The sequence below is a fragment of the Phyllobates terribilis genome, unplaced genomic scaffold (genome assembly GCF_046119375.1).
Source record: "Phyllobates terribilis strain yellow unplaced genomic scaffold, ASM4611937v1 Scaffold_1__5_contigs__length_1240528914, whole genome shotgun sequence".
Classification (NCBI taxonomy): Eukaryota; Metazoa; Chordata; class Amphibia; order Anura; family Dendrobatidae; genus Phyllobates; species Phyllobates terribilis.
In genome coordinates, this window is record NW_027362761.1 from 650,359,680 (window position 1) to 650,376,366 (window position 16,687).

At 40.9% G+C, this 16,687-nt stretch overlaps 1 protein-coding gene across 1 annotated transcript in view; it reads right to left on the bottom strand.

Annotated features, from left to right (window-relative positions):
- LOC141273230 (WD repeat-containing protein 18-like) overlaps positions 1-16,687 on the bottom strand; it is a 64,191-nt gene that overhangs the window by 18,792 nt on the left and 28,712 nt on the right. Inside the window, exons 5-6 of the mRNA XM_073684804.1 lie at positions 15,162-15,305; positions 11,868-11,926 (exon numbers count right to left, since the gene is read on the bottom strand). Of these exons, the coding sequence (XP_073540905.1) occupies positions 11,868-11,926; positions 15,162-15,305 (203 nt within the window). The remainder of the gene's footprint in view (positions 1-11,867; positions 11,927-15,161; positions 15,306-16,687) is intronic.

Consider the following 16,687-nt stretch of genomic DNA (forward strand, 5'->3'; position numbering starts at 1 on the left):
CCGGAGGCTTGGGCGGGTATGTGGCAACTGAGTTTTAATGTACATGAATTTAAGGCCATGCAGCTGGAAAAAAAAAAAAAAAAGTACAGTCATGTACAAAATGGTAAAATGGGTAAAACGGTCACTAGAAAAAAAAAAAAAAAAAAAGACTTCTTTTGCAGCAACTTCCCGAAATTGGACGTATCAGTACGTACTGGTGATCGTACAAGGAACAGGAGCGGTGCCCGTGCCATCGCCACCAGGAGCTTGGTTTAAGTGATAGCCGAGACCCGGATATTACAGCCATGAGTGGTTGGTGTGGTTTGTCCTACTCAGGATTATTTTAAAGTAATCAATAAATGAAGATCTAATTTTTTTTTTTTAATTTTATTTCATTTCATCGCTGGACATTTTCTCTTTTTTGCTGTACATTTGCCCGACCCGTGCGTCTCCGTGCGATATTCTCAACAAAGGACTGCTTTATTCACTGATGAGCGGACTTTCCTTTTTCCCTTTCCTATGCTTGGTATATTTCATGGTTTTTGTCGTGCTCCCATATGAATTTTGCTTAAAAGATATTTATTATCCTATCTGATAATGGACACCACGATACCTACCAGTTTCCTTGATCTGGTACTGAATACAAAAAGATTGGACAGATTTGCTTCTATCTTTAATGAAACATGTGTTTCTAAAACTAATGCCACTAACACAGCAGCTGAGGAGAATTTAAAATCCCTAATGAAACAACTAGATAATAAAAAGACGAAAGAATTGAAGCTATGGTGGGACTCTACTTCCTTGCAATCTTATATCTCAAAAGAGATGATCCCGAGGGGACTGAGATTGAGAAAAAGTGCAACCTCCACATATGCAGATTCCTTTCAATGTGAATGGAACCAATACTGTCTGCTTGCGCTCTTAAAGGGGTTGTCCACTACTATTCAAAATAGCCCAATGTGTTTTTCTGATGAAAAGAAGCTTCTTTCTAATTACCTCCCTTCTGCCTTTTCTGCCTGTGAGCGGCGCTATCACTGGCTGCTCACAAGCATCACGTGACCCCCGGCTGCAGCCAGCTCTGACATCCGCTCATGTCGCGTCATGATTCCGAATGCAGCCGGGGGTCTCCCTCATCTATGTTCCACGGTGGCTGCTGGGTTGTGGGCTGGGGTTACAGCCCGCGTCACACCCAGCTTCCACCGTGCGCTCTCCCTCTCCCCATTCATTGGGAAAGCGCGGTGGATGCTGGGTGTAACCCTGCCCACAACCCAACAGCCACAGTGGGGGCCCCAGCGCTGAGTCACGCCTCACTTGACGTGACGTCAACGGGGGTTGGGGGGGGGGGGTCACGTGATGCCTGTGAGCAGCCAGTGATAGCGCCGCTCACAGGCAGAAACCGCAGAGGGAGGTAATTAGAAAGAAGCTTCTTTTCATCAGAAAAACACATTGGGCTATTTTGAATAGTAGTGGACAACCCCTTTAAACTCATGGAGCTAATTGTGAGATTTGAGGTTCAAGAGATGACAGCTGTAAAAGAAGATATTAATAACTTACAAACCTCTTGGAAAACATTAACTCAGATTGAATATTAAAATGACAAAAAAAATCTTCAGAAATTAGAGGATATTATATCTGAAATAAAAGAAGGCAAAGTTTGAAAGGGATCCTATGGATTATAAAATGAACCAAGTTTATACTTGGAGTACATCCCGTTTCAATAAATCCATTTTGAAAAATGGGTCTTTTTTCAAATCCTCCAAATCCAAGCAGGGATCAGGTCAGTTTCTCTAACTTAAGCTTTAATTCTTCAGCAGAATCCTCTAGCCTTTGCTCCTCAGGCGATCAATCTGACATCTCTGCACCAACATCTAAAAGTAACTTTCAGCAGAAAAAGTCAACAAGTACCTTATCTACATCGTCAAAAACCGCAGCAGGAGGGCAGGACGGAAACACAGACGAAGGAAGATGTGCACTAAGGGGGATAACTAATAACCATGACATGTTAAAAAATAAAGCAGACAAAGGTGGAGGGGGATTGTTGTTTTAAATGCTTCACTATTTTTGAGAGAAAACGTGAAAGCCTTAAATGATGAGAACATTTGCATCAAGTTGAAAAGTGATCCTACATATCACTATCAAAAGATGTCCAAATTATTACAAGATTGAGTTCTCTTGGGAGCTTTAGATTCTAAATTAGCAGAATATCTTTATGTTGAGAACCCAATTATCCCAATTTATCATGCACTTCCCAAAGAAATCCCCCCCCTCCCTTCAGGCACATAATATCAGGAATTGGGTCCTTATCTGAGAAACTGGGTGAATGGGTTGACCACGATCTCCAGCCGCTTATCAGAGCAATTCCAGGTTACATCAGGGACACTAAAGCGATCACTAATGCTGTGGCAGGTCAGCTCTGGCAGTCAGACTATGTCTGGTTAAGCTGTGATATAGAGAGCTTATACCCCTCTATTCCACACGATATAGCATTCAAATGTTTAACAACTTCTCTAAAAAAAAATATATAGCACCTATTCTATAATGTTGCAAGAATTCCTCGCAACAGCAGTCTCATTTCTACTCAGTCATAACTTTTTTTCTTTTAATGATTTATTTTATTTACAGAGACAAGGTGTGAGCATGGGAGGTAAATTCTCCCCATCCCTTGCCAATATAGTGGTAGGAATGTGGGAAGAGCATATCTTTACAGATGGTAACCTTTCCTTAGAACTGATTACATTCTATGGCCGCTCTATTGATATGATACTTATTTCGAAGGGGGGTGAGAAATATACTCCATTTTATTTCCTATATCAATAACAAATCATTATGATCTGAAATTTTTTCTTCACCAGTATCCATAAATTTTCTTGATATAACTTTGGGAGGGAATATAGAAACAATCAGCTGCAAAACGTATAGAAAGTCGACAGTTTAATTCCATCCTACAGGCACATTCCTGTCATGCTGCACAGACTATCAGGAATGTTCCTGTGGGAGAACTAGTTAGAATGAAAAGGAATTCATCAACAATTGAAGCTTATAAAGCAGAATTAAAACTGGTTAAGGATAGATTGAGACAGAAGAAACGCAGAATGGGTGTTACAAAGGGCTGAGTCCATAGTGGACAATATTGACAGAAGAATTGTTACTCAAATCAAAAACAATATAGAAATAAACCAAAAGAACAATAATAGTTGTATTACCTTTTCGACCCAGTATAGTCCTGAATATAACAATTATATCCATCATCAAAAAACATCTCCCAATGTTACACCAGGATGCTAAACTAGTTAACATTTTACAAAACTCTACCATCGGATATGTGGCAAAAAAAAAGCCTGTACCTTAGGTAATCTTACTTCTCCCAGTCTTTTTCATGACAGAACCAACAATACAAGGACATTAACTGGCTGGCTTGTAAAGGTTTTTTCAAATGTGGACACAATGTATGTAAATCCTGCAAACATGCAAATGTTTCTGCTGGTTTCACCTCTATGGCAAACATTTTAATGTCAATACAGTCGGAGTCATCCATCGGGCCGTGGGGTACTCTCTGCCGGGCCGGTCGTTGCCAGGCGAGATATCACCGTGGCGGTGACCCGGTCTGTGACCCAGGGCGGTCAATCAAAAGGGGATTATTTATTTACAGGGGATTTATAGTTTTTATGTATATACAGTTTGTGACGCCACCTGTGGTATGCGGCTATGTGGAACCGCCGCTGCGGAGCAGATCCTCCGGAGCTGATGTAAATGCAGCAGGGTTGGTTTAGCTCTCCACAGGTAGAGCTTAGCTTCAGGGCAGTGTAGATGTTTTAGATGTTGCTGGGCGTTGTAGTGCAGTGTAGTGCAGGGAGTGATGGCGCAGCAGTAATTCACAGAGACAGTGGGGTGCAGTCTTCAGAGTTTACTCACAGTTAAGTTCCTCAGGTTGCACTGTACACATTACAGCCTCCCACGTCGCGCTGCGCTCACCAGGCAGGGGTTCAGCAATCCCTCAGGTAATTCAAGAGAGCCTGACAGGACTCCGTTCTGTGTGCCTTCTTCAGTAGTCTTCCTGCGCTGGCTCTCGCCCTCCTGCCCTGCGCCTCACAATCAGTGTCCCAATCCGGTAGCCTGGGGTCTTGTCGGGCGACCTGCAGTCCCCTGGACCCTCTGTGGCCACCTTTTCGGCGATATAATTGTGGTTGTGGCCACTGCACCTTGCAAGTACAGCAGCCTCCAGTTTCTAGCTGAGCCTTGTAGTTCTCCACTAGTTTAGGGGCCGGTCCCCTCCGCGGCTCGATCCCTCTACCGCCTGGCAGATTCGGGCGTAAGGGTGGCCTCCAGCACTTCCCGTACCCCTGGGATCCCTTCTGTTCCTGGAGCCTTTCTCCTGCTCCCTCTCCTCAGGCCCGCTCTGGAGCAGAGCTCCTACAGAGCCTCTGCTCTTTTCACTTCTCCTCCTCTGACAGTTCTGACTGAGCTCAATTCCCAAGATGGTTCCCCTTTTTATACAGCTTCCTTTCATGCTCCCCTAATCTTCTTCCTCCACCCACACCCACTACATGGTTCCCCTCCACTCCAGCCAGGGACTGTGCTCTCCCTTAGAAGCAATCTCGCTTGGCCCTACTGAAGTGGATGTGTTGGATGCAGGTGATCGGGTCCTGGGCAGCACACTATCCTTACCTGAGAGTGGGATACCACACCTCTGGGTGAGATGCAGTACCTCTGTGGCGACTGAACCCACAGGGGCGCCATACATACATACAGTACAGACCAAAAGTTTGGACACACCTTCTCATTTAAAGATTTTAAACCCCATTTATAAGGCAAGAAATCCCACTTATTAAACCTGACAGGGCACACCTGTGAAGTGAAAACCATTTCCGGTGACTACCTCTTGAAGCTGATCAAGAGTGCAAAGCAGTCATCAAAGCAAAAGGTGGCTACTTTGAAGAACCTAGAATACAAGACATATTTTCAGTTGTTTCACACTTTTTTGTTAAGTATATAATTCCACATGTGTTAATTCATAGTTTTGATGCCTTCAGTGTGAATGTACAATTTTCAGTCATGAAAATACAGAAAAATCTTAAAATGAGGTGTGTCCAAACTTTTGGTCTAATATGAATATATCTATCTCTATATACACACAAAAAATTGTTGTTTTAGCCCCAATTTTTTTTATTTTCACAAGGACAGAAGGAGAAAATGGACCCCAAAATTAATTGTGCAATGTCTCCTGAGAACGCAGATACCTAATATGTGGTCGAAAACTACTTTTAGGGCACAGTGCAAAGCTCAGAAGAGAAGGAGCGTCATTATTGGTGTTCAGATTTTGCTGGACTGGTTTGAGGATGCCATGTCCCATTGGCAGACCCCGAGGTGCTTGAACATCAGAACCCCCTATAAGAGACCCCATTTTTACCAACTACACCTCTCAATGAATTCATCTAGGGGTGCAGTGATCATATTGACACCACAGGTGGGTCACAGAATTTTATAGCATTATGCAGTGAAGAAAAAAAAAATTACCACTAAAATTTTGCTTTAGTCCCAAATTTTACATTTTAACAATGGGAAAGGAGTAAAAATTGCACCAAAATTTGTCCCCCAATTTCTGCTAAATGTAGAAATACCCCATATGTGGCTGTACAGTATTGCTTTACCATACAGTGAAACTCTGGAGGGACGGAGCGCTATTTGCCTCCTGGAGCACAGTTTTTTCTAGAATAATTTGCAGACTCCATATACAAAGCCCCTAAGTGCTAGAAGAGCCGAATCCCCCTCAAGTGACCTCACTTTGGAAATTATACCCATTTGGGAATTTATCTACAGATGTAGAAACAATTGACTCCATGGGTGTTTTCCAGAAACAAGCAGCAGTGGATGCTGCTGAGTGAAAATTGCAAACTGCCGTTGTAACAACCAGTACGTTGTAGTCCCCAGCTTGTGCTTCTGGAGACACGCGCCCGTAAATTAGGTGGGCACTTATCGCTACAGAAATGCCAAACATGCAGACGCTGACTGCGGTTTAGGCACACAAACTCATAAGGGAAGATTTTAAACCCCTGAAAGATCCATTCACTATAATGAGGCAGACGAGTTACTCTGCACTTCTGAAAAAGGCAACGCCGAACAGAGGCCAGACTGAGTGCACAAAACTCTAGCCAACGGCACGTTTATGCACGCCTAAAATGAATGGACACCGCCGGATCACAGGACAGACTGCGTCCACAGTGCCTCCATCTGTCTTATTATAGGGAATCTTCTGCCAGGGGTTGTGTCTGAATCACGTATTTCAGAGATTTACATGGAAACCCCTGTGTAAGCGCAGAGCGCAGGATAAATGTGAGCCAAGCCTTACTGTGATCTTTGGGAGGCAGAATGAAAAAAAGGAAAAAATAAATAAATAAATCAAACAGCAGGTGAAGAATTAGCTTTATTTATTTTTTATGCTGTTCCTCGTGCGGTTAGATTACAGCAATACCATATTTATAATGTTTTTTTCTGTTTGGCTGCTTTCACACACTAAAAGATGCAAAAACACGTTTTTCGCGTCGCTGTATATTGAGAGCTATAATCTTTCCATATTTCTGGTGACAAAGTCATGTGAGGGCTTGTTTTTTCGCAGGACGAGTTGATGTTTTTATCGGTACCATTTTCGGTCACAACCTTTTTTGAATGCTTTCTATTTCAACTTTTGGGAGGCAGAGTGAACAAAAACCAGCAATTCAGGAATTAGTTAAATCAGCAGAATGCATGGGGAGTTTGTCAACCACCCTAACCCACTTTTTGTTTTTGCCATAAATGAAGGATGGAAAATGGCCCAAAAGAACCCCATATACCTCTCCAGCCAAGTTTCAGGTTGTATTCTACCTTTCTGCTTCACTTCCTGTCTCCTGGTATCAGCTATGTGGTCAGAGCCATAGCTTACTTTTAGAATCCCTTGAATGTGCTGCAAGCTGGCAGTGACAACACCCCTAACTCCACCTAGACCCCTCCCATTATTCCCCAGCTTCACACACAGCCTCAACATAACATCCCGTTTAGTAAACAGCTGCAGGAAAGTCACCGATACAGTGCATAGGTGTAAAGCAAAGCACCAGGACACCAGCCCTGGCAATAAAGATTATCCCTTGCTCCCCCTCGGTGACTAAACATGTTCTACTGTAACGGGATAAATAGATGGGGAGAGATCCATCAATGTTTATTTCACCTAGTATTCCCTTTGTGGGTGAGCATTCACGTGACTGCGTGCATGCGATTTGCATTGTGGTGGTCACGTGCCGACCAGACTATTGCGCTTCTCTTAATTCTGTTCTAATAAGAGAAGCCAGATGAGACTAGTAAACACATCACGCACGGTCATAATTTGGCTGTCTACAGTCACAGTGCCTGCAGATTTTTCTCATGAGACTGGACAACGACTTTAATGACGCAGCCAATTTGGGGCATTAGAACATAGCTTCATTTTTAAAATATGGCAGATTTCAAATTTACATTGCAATAACTGATCTTGAGAATATATATTTTTATTATAGTGTACTTAACCTTTTCACTCCCAAGCCTGTTCCCACCTTCCTGACCAGCCCAAGTTTTTCAATTCTGACCAGTGTCACTTTATGTGGTAACTCTTAAACACTTCAATATATCCCAGTGATTCTGACATTGTACGTCATGATAGTAGTACATTTAGGTTGATATGATCTGCATTTATTTATGAAAATATCTTTAAAAAAAAAATTGAAAATTTTCGCAATTTTTACATTTTTATGCCCTTAAACCAGATAGTCATCTCACACAAAATAGTTAATGAATAACATATGCAATATATCTACTTTACATCAGCATCAATTTTGAAACAAATTTTCTTTGCTAGGAAGTTAGAAGGGTTAAAAGTGTCAGTGATTTTTTTCAACAAAATTTACAAAAGCTATATTTTTTTTTCTTAGGGACATCACCTTTGAAGTGACTGAGGGGCCTATATTACTGAAAATACCCAAAAGTGACAAAATTCTATGAACTGCACCCGTCAAAGTCCTCAAAACCACATTCAAGAAGTTTATTAACCCTTTAGGTGCTTCACAGGAATTAAAGCAATGTGGAAGGAGAAAATGGAAATTTTACTTTTTCCCCACAAAAATGTTTCCTTTTCACAAGGTTAACAGGAGGAAATGTAGCATACAATTTGTTGTGCAATTTCAACAATAAAGCATATGTGGTGGAAAACTACTGTTTGGGCGCACGGCAGGGCTCGGAAGAAAAGAAATACCATTTGACTTTTGAAGTGAAGAATTGGCTGGAATAGATAGTGGATGCCATGCCACATTTGCAGAACCCCTGATGTGCCTATACAATGGAAATGCCCCACATGACACCATTTTTTAAACTACTCCCCTCAAGGAATTTATCTAGAGATCTGGTGAGCACCTTAAAGCCACATATGCTTCACAGAATTTTATAACATTTAGTCGTGAAAATAAACTACATTTTTCCAAGAAAAATGTTGCTTTAGCCCCAAATTTTCAATGGTATTCGGAGAAAACAGACCTCCAAATTTGTTGTACAATTTCTCCTGAGTACATCGATACCCAATATGTGGTGGGAAACTACTGTTTGGGCACATGGCAGGGCTCAGAAGGGATATAGAGCTATTTGCATTTTAGAGGACCATTTGAAGAGCCCCTGACATGCTAAAACAGAAAACCACACACAAGTGACCCCATTTTGGAAACTACACCTCCTCTCAAGCAATTCCGCTAGGAGTGTAGTGGGCATTTTTAACCCTCAGGCTATTCATAGAATTGTTTAACACTGGTCTGAGTCAATAGAAAAAAATAAATCAACAATTTGACACTAAAATATTGCTTTGGCTCCAAGTTTTTAATTTTCAAAAGGGATAATAGGAGTAAAATAAATGGTAAAATGATACACAATTTCTTCCTAGTTTGCCAAAACTCCACGTGTGGTCAAAAACTACTTTTGATGCACAGTGCAAAGCTCAGAAGGGAAGAAGCGCCATACTGGATCGGAGATTTTGCCAGAATGGCTTGAGGGTGCCATGTCACATTGGCAGAGGCCCTGAAGTGCCAACAGACACCTCCCATAAGTGAACCCACTTTACAAACTACACCCCCCAATGAATTTATCTATGGGAAGAGTAAGCATGTTGACACCACATGTGCCTCACAGACTTTTATACCATTGAGTGGTTATGGACCTTTCAGTTTGTTGTGCATTTCCTGCTTAGTAGGCCAATACCCTACAAGTAAATTGGGAACTACTTTTCAGGCACAGTGAAAAGCTGAGAAGGGAAGGAGCGCCATATAGTGCAGATTTTGCGGTTATGATTTGTGTGAGCCATGTCACATTGGCAGAGCCCCTGAGGTGCCAGATCAGCAGAACATCCCATAAGTAACCCTATTTTACAAACTACACCTCTCAATGAATTCATCTAAGGGTGCAGTGATCATATTAAAAGCATAGTTGCCTCTCAGAATTTTATACCATTGGGAAGTGAAGAAAAAATAATTACATTTTTAACCACAAAAACTTTGCTTTGCTTTATCCCCAGATTTTACATCTTCACAGGTGAAAAAAATGGGTAAAAATGGTACCAAAATGTGTCACAATTTCTGCTTTTGTGGCAATACCCCATATGTGAGTGTACCGTACTCTTTATCCATAGAGCAAGACTTGGCAAGGAAGGAGCACTATTTGACTCTTGAGCGCACAAATTTTCGCAGAATAGTTTGCAGAGTCCATATAAAGAGCCTCTTAATGCCAGAAAGTCGAATCATCCCTAAAGTGACCCCATTTTGTAAATTACACCCATATGGGAATTTATCTATAGATTTAGTGACAATTTTGACTCCATTGGTGTTTTCCAGAAACAAACAGCAATGGATGTTGTTGAGTGAAAATTGCAAATCTGCCTGTGTGTCCGTACATTGCAGTACCCAATTCGTGTTTCTGGAGATACGCACCCTGTAAATTAAGTGGTCTCTCATTGCTACAGACATGCGAAACATGTGGACGCTAAATGTGGTTTAGGCACACTGTGGGGCTCAGAGGTGGGTTGTAGCATTTAGATTTAGGTAGCGTAGATTTTGCTGGATTACTTTTTTGCCCTCACATCTCATATGCCAAGAACTGAAAACATTACAGATCTCGAAAAATTGTGACAAGCTAATTTTTTTTTTAAATAAAAAAAATATGCATAATAGTTCTGACCTGGATAATCTTATTGCCAGGTCAGTTATACCGTATAGTGAACATGGAAAATAAAACTCAATTGTGTAATTGCACTTTTTTTTTGCAATTTCAACGCACTTGAGCTTTTTTTCTTGCTTTCCCAAACATCACTTGATAAAATGAAGGTTGTGTTGCAACAGTACATCTGGTCCTTCAAGAAACAAGCCCTCATATGGCTATGTGTAAGGAAAAATAATAAAAAGTTATGGCTCTTGGAAGACTGGGAGGCAAAAAAACAAAATGGCCTTGTCAGGAAAAAAAAAAAAAAAGTTACATTTTTGAGAATAGAGCTGGAAGTGAATTAAAAAAATATTACAGTAAGATCACTTGCAGAGCCCCTAAATATCAGGATAGATGAAAGTGACTCCATAATGTAAACTACAATCGCAACCCCCCCCCCCAAGGAATTCATCTAGGGTGTAGTGAGTATTGTAAATGCACAGGCGTTGTCCAGAAATTAGTGCGCAATCGATGCAGTGAAAATCTGTAATCTTTCCACAAATAAAACTTCAGCGCCCAGTTTTCACTACAGTGATAGGACAGTTCTCCATTATGCCTTACTTCTTGGTTTTTATAAACACCCTACGTGTGGCCTTCATCTTTTGGCAGGATATATGACTGACTTTTCAAAGTGTTCTTTTTGCAACTTTTCTGGCAAAAACACTGGTGTAAACTGGAACAAACATTCCCTTTATTACTTTTGTGAAATAAAAACACAGTTTTAAAAAAAATAGTTTGTATAGCAATATTCTAAGAGTTATAAAAAATTTCTATCTACAGGGATGTGGAATTGCATCTTTCAGGCCGAGATGTAAATTTATTGGTACAATTTTTGGACGCTTGTCAGTTTTTGATCGCTTTTTAATCACACCAAAACTGGCTTTTTACTTTTAGTGTTCACTGTTTGGAGAGAGGTGAAGGGACCTTAAATTTTACTTCGATTTTAGATTACTTTTTTTTTTTACAATAAAATATGCATATCCATTTTGTGACATCACTTTATCTTCAATTTTTCACAGCCTTCACTTGTGTGATAAATGACACTCTAGTACAAGTCGTGACGAACAAGGCAAAATTACATTTATTTTTTATAATAAATATGAGAGGAAAATCACAATTTTGCACATTTTGTTTTACTTTGTTCCATTGTGGACTGTTTATGCGGGACTTGAGCATCTAAGTTTCTGATTGCTGGTATATTACACTACCATACTTCAGTATCACAGAGCATTTATTAAACATGTCCATTTTCCAATGACAAAGCACATTAGACCCAACGGCTGGCAAGGCCCACCTGACTCCTGTATATGTCAAGTGGTGAGGCCATTTTTAGCCATCTACACCCAGCGACTACATAGCATTGAGTGGAGGATGGGGTACAAAGGAAGCCCCATCCCTCTGTCAACCCACTAAATGCCATGGAATCACAGAGCCCAGTCATTGAGGAAAAGTGATCTCTATGCAACATGTCACAGGTGGACCCAAATGCACCATAATAGCAGGTCATTGACTGCAAAAACATTAATATCAGCAGCATATAGAGTACAAACAGGAAGGAAGGTTAAGATTTTAAGATTAAGACAGATTATGTCAAATCGTCAGTACAAAGGAAGAACTTAAATTGAATCAGAATATTCTAAACTCATTTTTACCTGTGCCCTTTAAACACCTTCTCATGTTCAGTATTAAATGTTCTATCTCGCTGCACAGGCTAAAAAGAGAAGAGAAAATGGCTTTTAGGGATTTAGGAGACCTTAAAAGGGAACTTGTCATTTTAATTTTTTAAATATTTTTTCTAAATTTGCAATGTTGCAATTTTTACACTTTACATAATTACTAGACTCACATTTCTTGCTCTGTAGAGAAGACTATTCACTATAGGTGAGGTTACACCTCCCCTTTCACAATCACCTTTGTCCATACAGAGCATGGCTAGTTATAGTTCTATACAAATAAGGTCTGAGTCAGTCTATTACAGCTAATGTATATGTGAAAACAGGGAATAAGCGTTAAATATTAGTCCTAATGGCTAAGTGTTAAAATTGCAAACATATTTAATACACATACACACAGTCATGGCCGAAAGTCTGGGCACCCATGAAATTGTTACAGAAAATGAACCATTTCTCCCAGAAACTTATTGCAATTAGGCTGAGTTCACACGATGCGTATTTCATGCGTTTCCGCGGCGTTTTTGCAGTTGCGTAAACACCGCGGAAACGCATGAAAAACGCATGGTAGAAGGGAAGCAATGTTCCCCAATGAAAATCCGCATGGGCTGTGCCCATGATGCGGATTTTTCCGCAGCGTAAACGCTGCGCTCAAAAATCTGCAGCATGTCAATTAATTTTGCGGAAACGCGGCGATTTCGCCGCCATTGACTTGCATTAGAACGCGCCAATTCCGCAAGACTGCATCTGTACTTGCGTTATTGGTGCGTTCTAATGTGCGGATGGTACCCGGGTGTAGAGGAGAGGAGAGTCTCATCCACACCCAGGTACCATTAAAAAAGCTGTAAAAAAAGAATAAAATAAAAAATAAATGTATTCTTACCTTCTGTCGGCCCGCGCAGCGCTCCCGCTTGGTTCCCGGCACTTGCAGTGAGTTGTAGGACCTGATCTGACGTCAGAGTCATGTGACGGGTCACGTGACGCTGACGTCGGCAGGTCTTTCAATTCAAAGTTGCCGGCGAGGGAGAACAGATTGAGCAGGACAGCGCGGGCCATCGGAGGTAAGTATATACACTCTCTCGGGTCACACTATATAAATCATTGCTGTTTGCATGGATTTATATAGTGTGACCTAGTTGTCAAGCACTTTCCAGGTGATGCTAACATCGCCTGGAAAGCGCTTGTCAATCTGCATGCGGAAACGCATGTGAATCTGCATGTGGATCCGCATGTATTCTGCAGGAAAAACGCATGCACAATCTGCATGCGTTTTTTCTGCCAGGGAGATGCAGAAATGATGCAGAAATTTTCTGCTTCATTTCTGCATCGTGTGCACATACCCTTACACTTGTTTTTTATATACATGTTTATTTCCTTCGTGGTGTATTAAAGCACCACAAAAGAAAGAAAATAAAAGCAAAACTTGACAATTTCACACTAAGGCTGTGTGCCCACGATGCGTTTCTGGCGCGTATTTTGGTGCGTATTTGCAGCAAGTAAACGCTCCAGAAACGCATTGCATACCTTATCCCATGACTTCCTATGACATTTTGCAAGTTCTGTGCACATGGTCCGTATTTTTTCTGCACAGATTTTACTTGCAGAAAAAATAAGGACATGACCAATTCTTGTGCGTTTCCGCATGTGTATTTGCCTATACAATGCATTGGAAAAACGCATGGCAAATACGCGTCAAATACGCATGTAAAAACCGAATGCGTTTTTCTGCCAAGGAGATGCAGAAATGCTCAGGAAAATTTCTGCTTCATTTCTGCATCGTGGGCACTAAGCCTTAACCCCAAAAATGGGCCTTTTCAAATATGTTGGTAAACAACTTTGTTTCAAGCATGTGATGCTCATTTAAACTCACCTGTGGCAAGTAACAGGTGTATGCAATATGAAAATCACACCTAAAACCAGATAAAAAGGGGGAAAAGTTGAGTCAATCTTTGAATTGTGTGTCAGTATGTGCCACACAAAGCATGGATAACTGAAAGAGAAGAGAACTGTCTGAGAACTTAAGAACCAAAATTGTTGAGAGAAAAAAAAACAAAAAAAAAACAACAATCTCCAGAGATCTTGATGTTCCTTTGTCTAACGTGCGCAACATAATCAAGAAGTTTACCACCCATGGCACTGTAGCTAATGACCCTGAATGTGGACGGCAGAGAAAAATAAATGAAAGGTTGCAACACAGGATAGTTCGGATGGTGGATAAGCAGCCCCAATCAAGTTCCAAAGAAATTCAAGCTGTCCTGCAGGCTCAGGGTGCATCAGTGTCAGCGTGAACTCTGTCGACATTTGAATGAACCGCTATGACAGGAGACCCGGGAGGAAAACACAGCTAACAGACATAAAAAAGCTAGACTGCAGTTAGCCAAAATGTACGCGAGTACGCAAAAATCCTTCTAGGAAAGTATCTTGTGGACAGATGAGATTAAGATAGAGCCCTTTGGTAAAGCAGATCATTCTAATGTTTACCAAAACAGAATGAGGCCTACAAAGAAAAGAAACCAGTACCTACAGTCAAATCTGGTGGAGATTCAAAGCTGTTTTGGGGTTGTTCTGCCGCATCTGCCACTGGTTGCCTTGACTGTGCGAAAGGAGTCAAGAAATTTGAAGATTGCTAAAGGATTTTGGGTCGCAATGTAGTGCCCAGTGTCAGAAAGCTGGGTTTGTGTCCTAGGTCATGATTCTTTCAGAAGGACAAGGACCCCAAACATACTTCAAGAAGCACCCAGAAATGTATGGAAACAAAGCGTTAGAGAGTTCTGAAGTGGCCAGCAATGAGTCTGGATCTAAATTCCATTGAACACCTGTGGAGAGGTCATAAAATTGCTGTTGGGAGAAGGTACCCTTCAAATCTGAGAGACCTGGAGCAGTTTTCAAAAGAAGAGTGGTCCAAAATTACAGTTGAGAGGTGTAAGAAGTTTGTTGATGGTTACAGGAAGTGATTGATTGCAGTTATTTATTCTAGAGGGTGTGCAACCAAATAAGTTGAGGGTGGCAACAATTTTGTCCAGACCATTTTTTGGGGTGGTGTGTTAAATTATGTCCAATTTGCCTTTTATTCAGTTTTTTTGTGTTATTCCAATACACACAAAGTAAAACGTGTGTATAGCAAAACATGTGTAACTGCACTCATTTTCTGGAAGACATCATTTTCTGAAACAATTTCAATGGTTCGAACACTTTCGGCCATGACATACATATCAAAAACACATTGCCATTAAGTTCACAAGCAGACATGTCCTGTTTTGAGCCAATGAATCTTACCCATTCACAAAGATCCACCTGAAATATTGTTCCATCACTTCCCCCACAGAATAAATGATATTCCGCAGGGTCAAAGGTTACTGACATGATTCGAACATCAAAGAGGATAGACACAAGAAGCTCCCCAGATGCAATATCCCAAAGCTATAGGAGAAAAAAAAAAATGATAATCAACTACCAGATTGTTGAAAGGGTTGCCACAACTTTTACATTGATGACCTATCCTTAAGGAATCTGACAGTGGATACATGCTGCCCAAACCTCAAGCAGCATGTATCTAGCTGTATGATTTCAGCCAGCAATTCCAAGAAAATTAAAAAAAAAACAAAAAAAACAAACAACATACTTTAAAGGGCGGCCGGGTGACCATGTTAAAAAGGCTGGTCCTAGGCGCTTCCTCTCGGTAAGGGACGGAGGTCTCCCTGCGTGTGTGTACAGGATGAGACCTGTCAGTCATTGGGAGTGGGAGGATAGAGGCCATTGAGGACCAGCCTTTTTCAACTAGTTGCCCATGCAGTTCGGTCCCCGTTGGCTTTTAAATAGTTTTTCTCTGAAACTCTGCAATGTTCAAAGAAGACATACATGACTGAAATCATACAGCCAGTGCCTGATACATGCTGCTTGAACCATGGGCAGCATGTATCTGCTGTCAGGTCACCTTTAAATTGTGGTGACCACTACTATCTGTTATAGGCTGATGAATGTTCCTATCCAGGACTGAAAACACGTTTGCTACGAAACATATGAATAGTTTTACCAAATAAACTATTGGAGAAGCATACAGTGGGGAAAGTATTTGATACACTGCCTATTCTGCAGGTTTTCCCAGTGAAAGAATGGAGAGGTCTGTAATTTTTATCATAGGTACACTTCACCTATGAGAGACAATCAAAAAATAAAAAAATCATATACAATGTGATTTTCTGTTTAAATAATTACATTGCATGAAGTATTTGATCACCTACCAACCAGAAAGATTTTGTCTCTCTCAGATGAAGTGTACCCAAGATAAAAATTAGACCTTTCCATTATTTGTAGGTGGAAAAACTTGCGCGTGTGAGTATATGATTACACTAATATTCTCATAGGAACATTCAGTGAAGGACAAATGCATAGCTCATAAAATGAGCAAGTGCAATCCAGTCAAGAATAACCAAAAATACTTCATTAAGGTTACGCATCTTCTTTTCTTGGCATGAAATAGCTAAACTTCGGCTAAGTCATCAGTATAAGATCAGTGGGAGTGGGGGGAGTGGGGTCAAAAACCAGCACTCCCACAGATCAGCAGTTATCACTTCATATTAATTTACTTTTACTTTATATAGTGTACATGGTACGGATTAATACGTTTTGCAGTTTAAGTAGATCAAGATATGCTCGATTTTTCTGACTCAGGCCAAGTCCCCACTATCAAAATTTGGTCAGTATTTTTTCTCAGGAGTGGGAGCCAAAACCAGGAATGGGTGATAGAGACAAGTGCACCAATTCTGCTTTTATTATACCTTTTCTCTGATTGTTCCTCACCT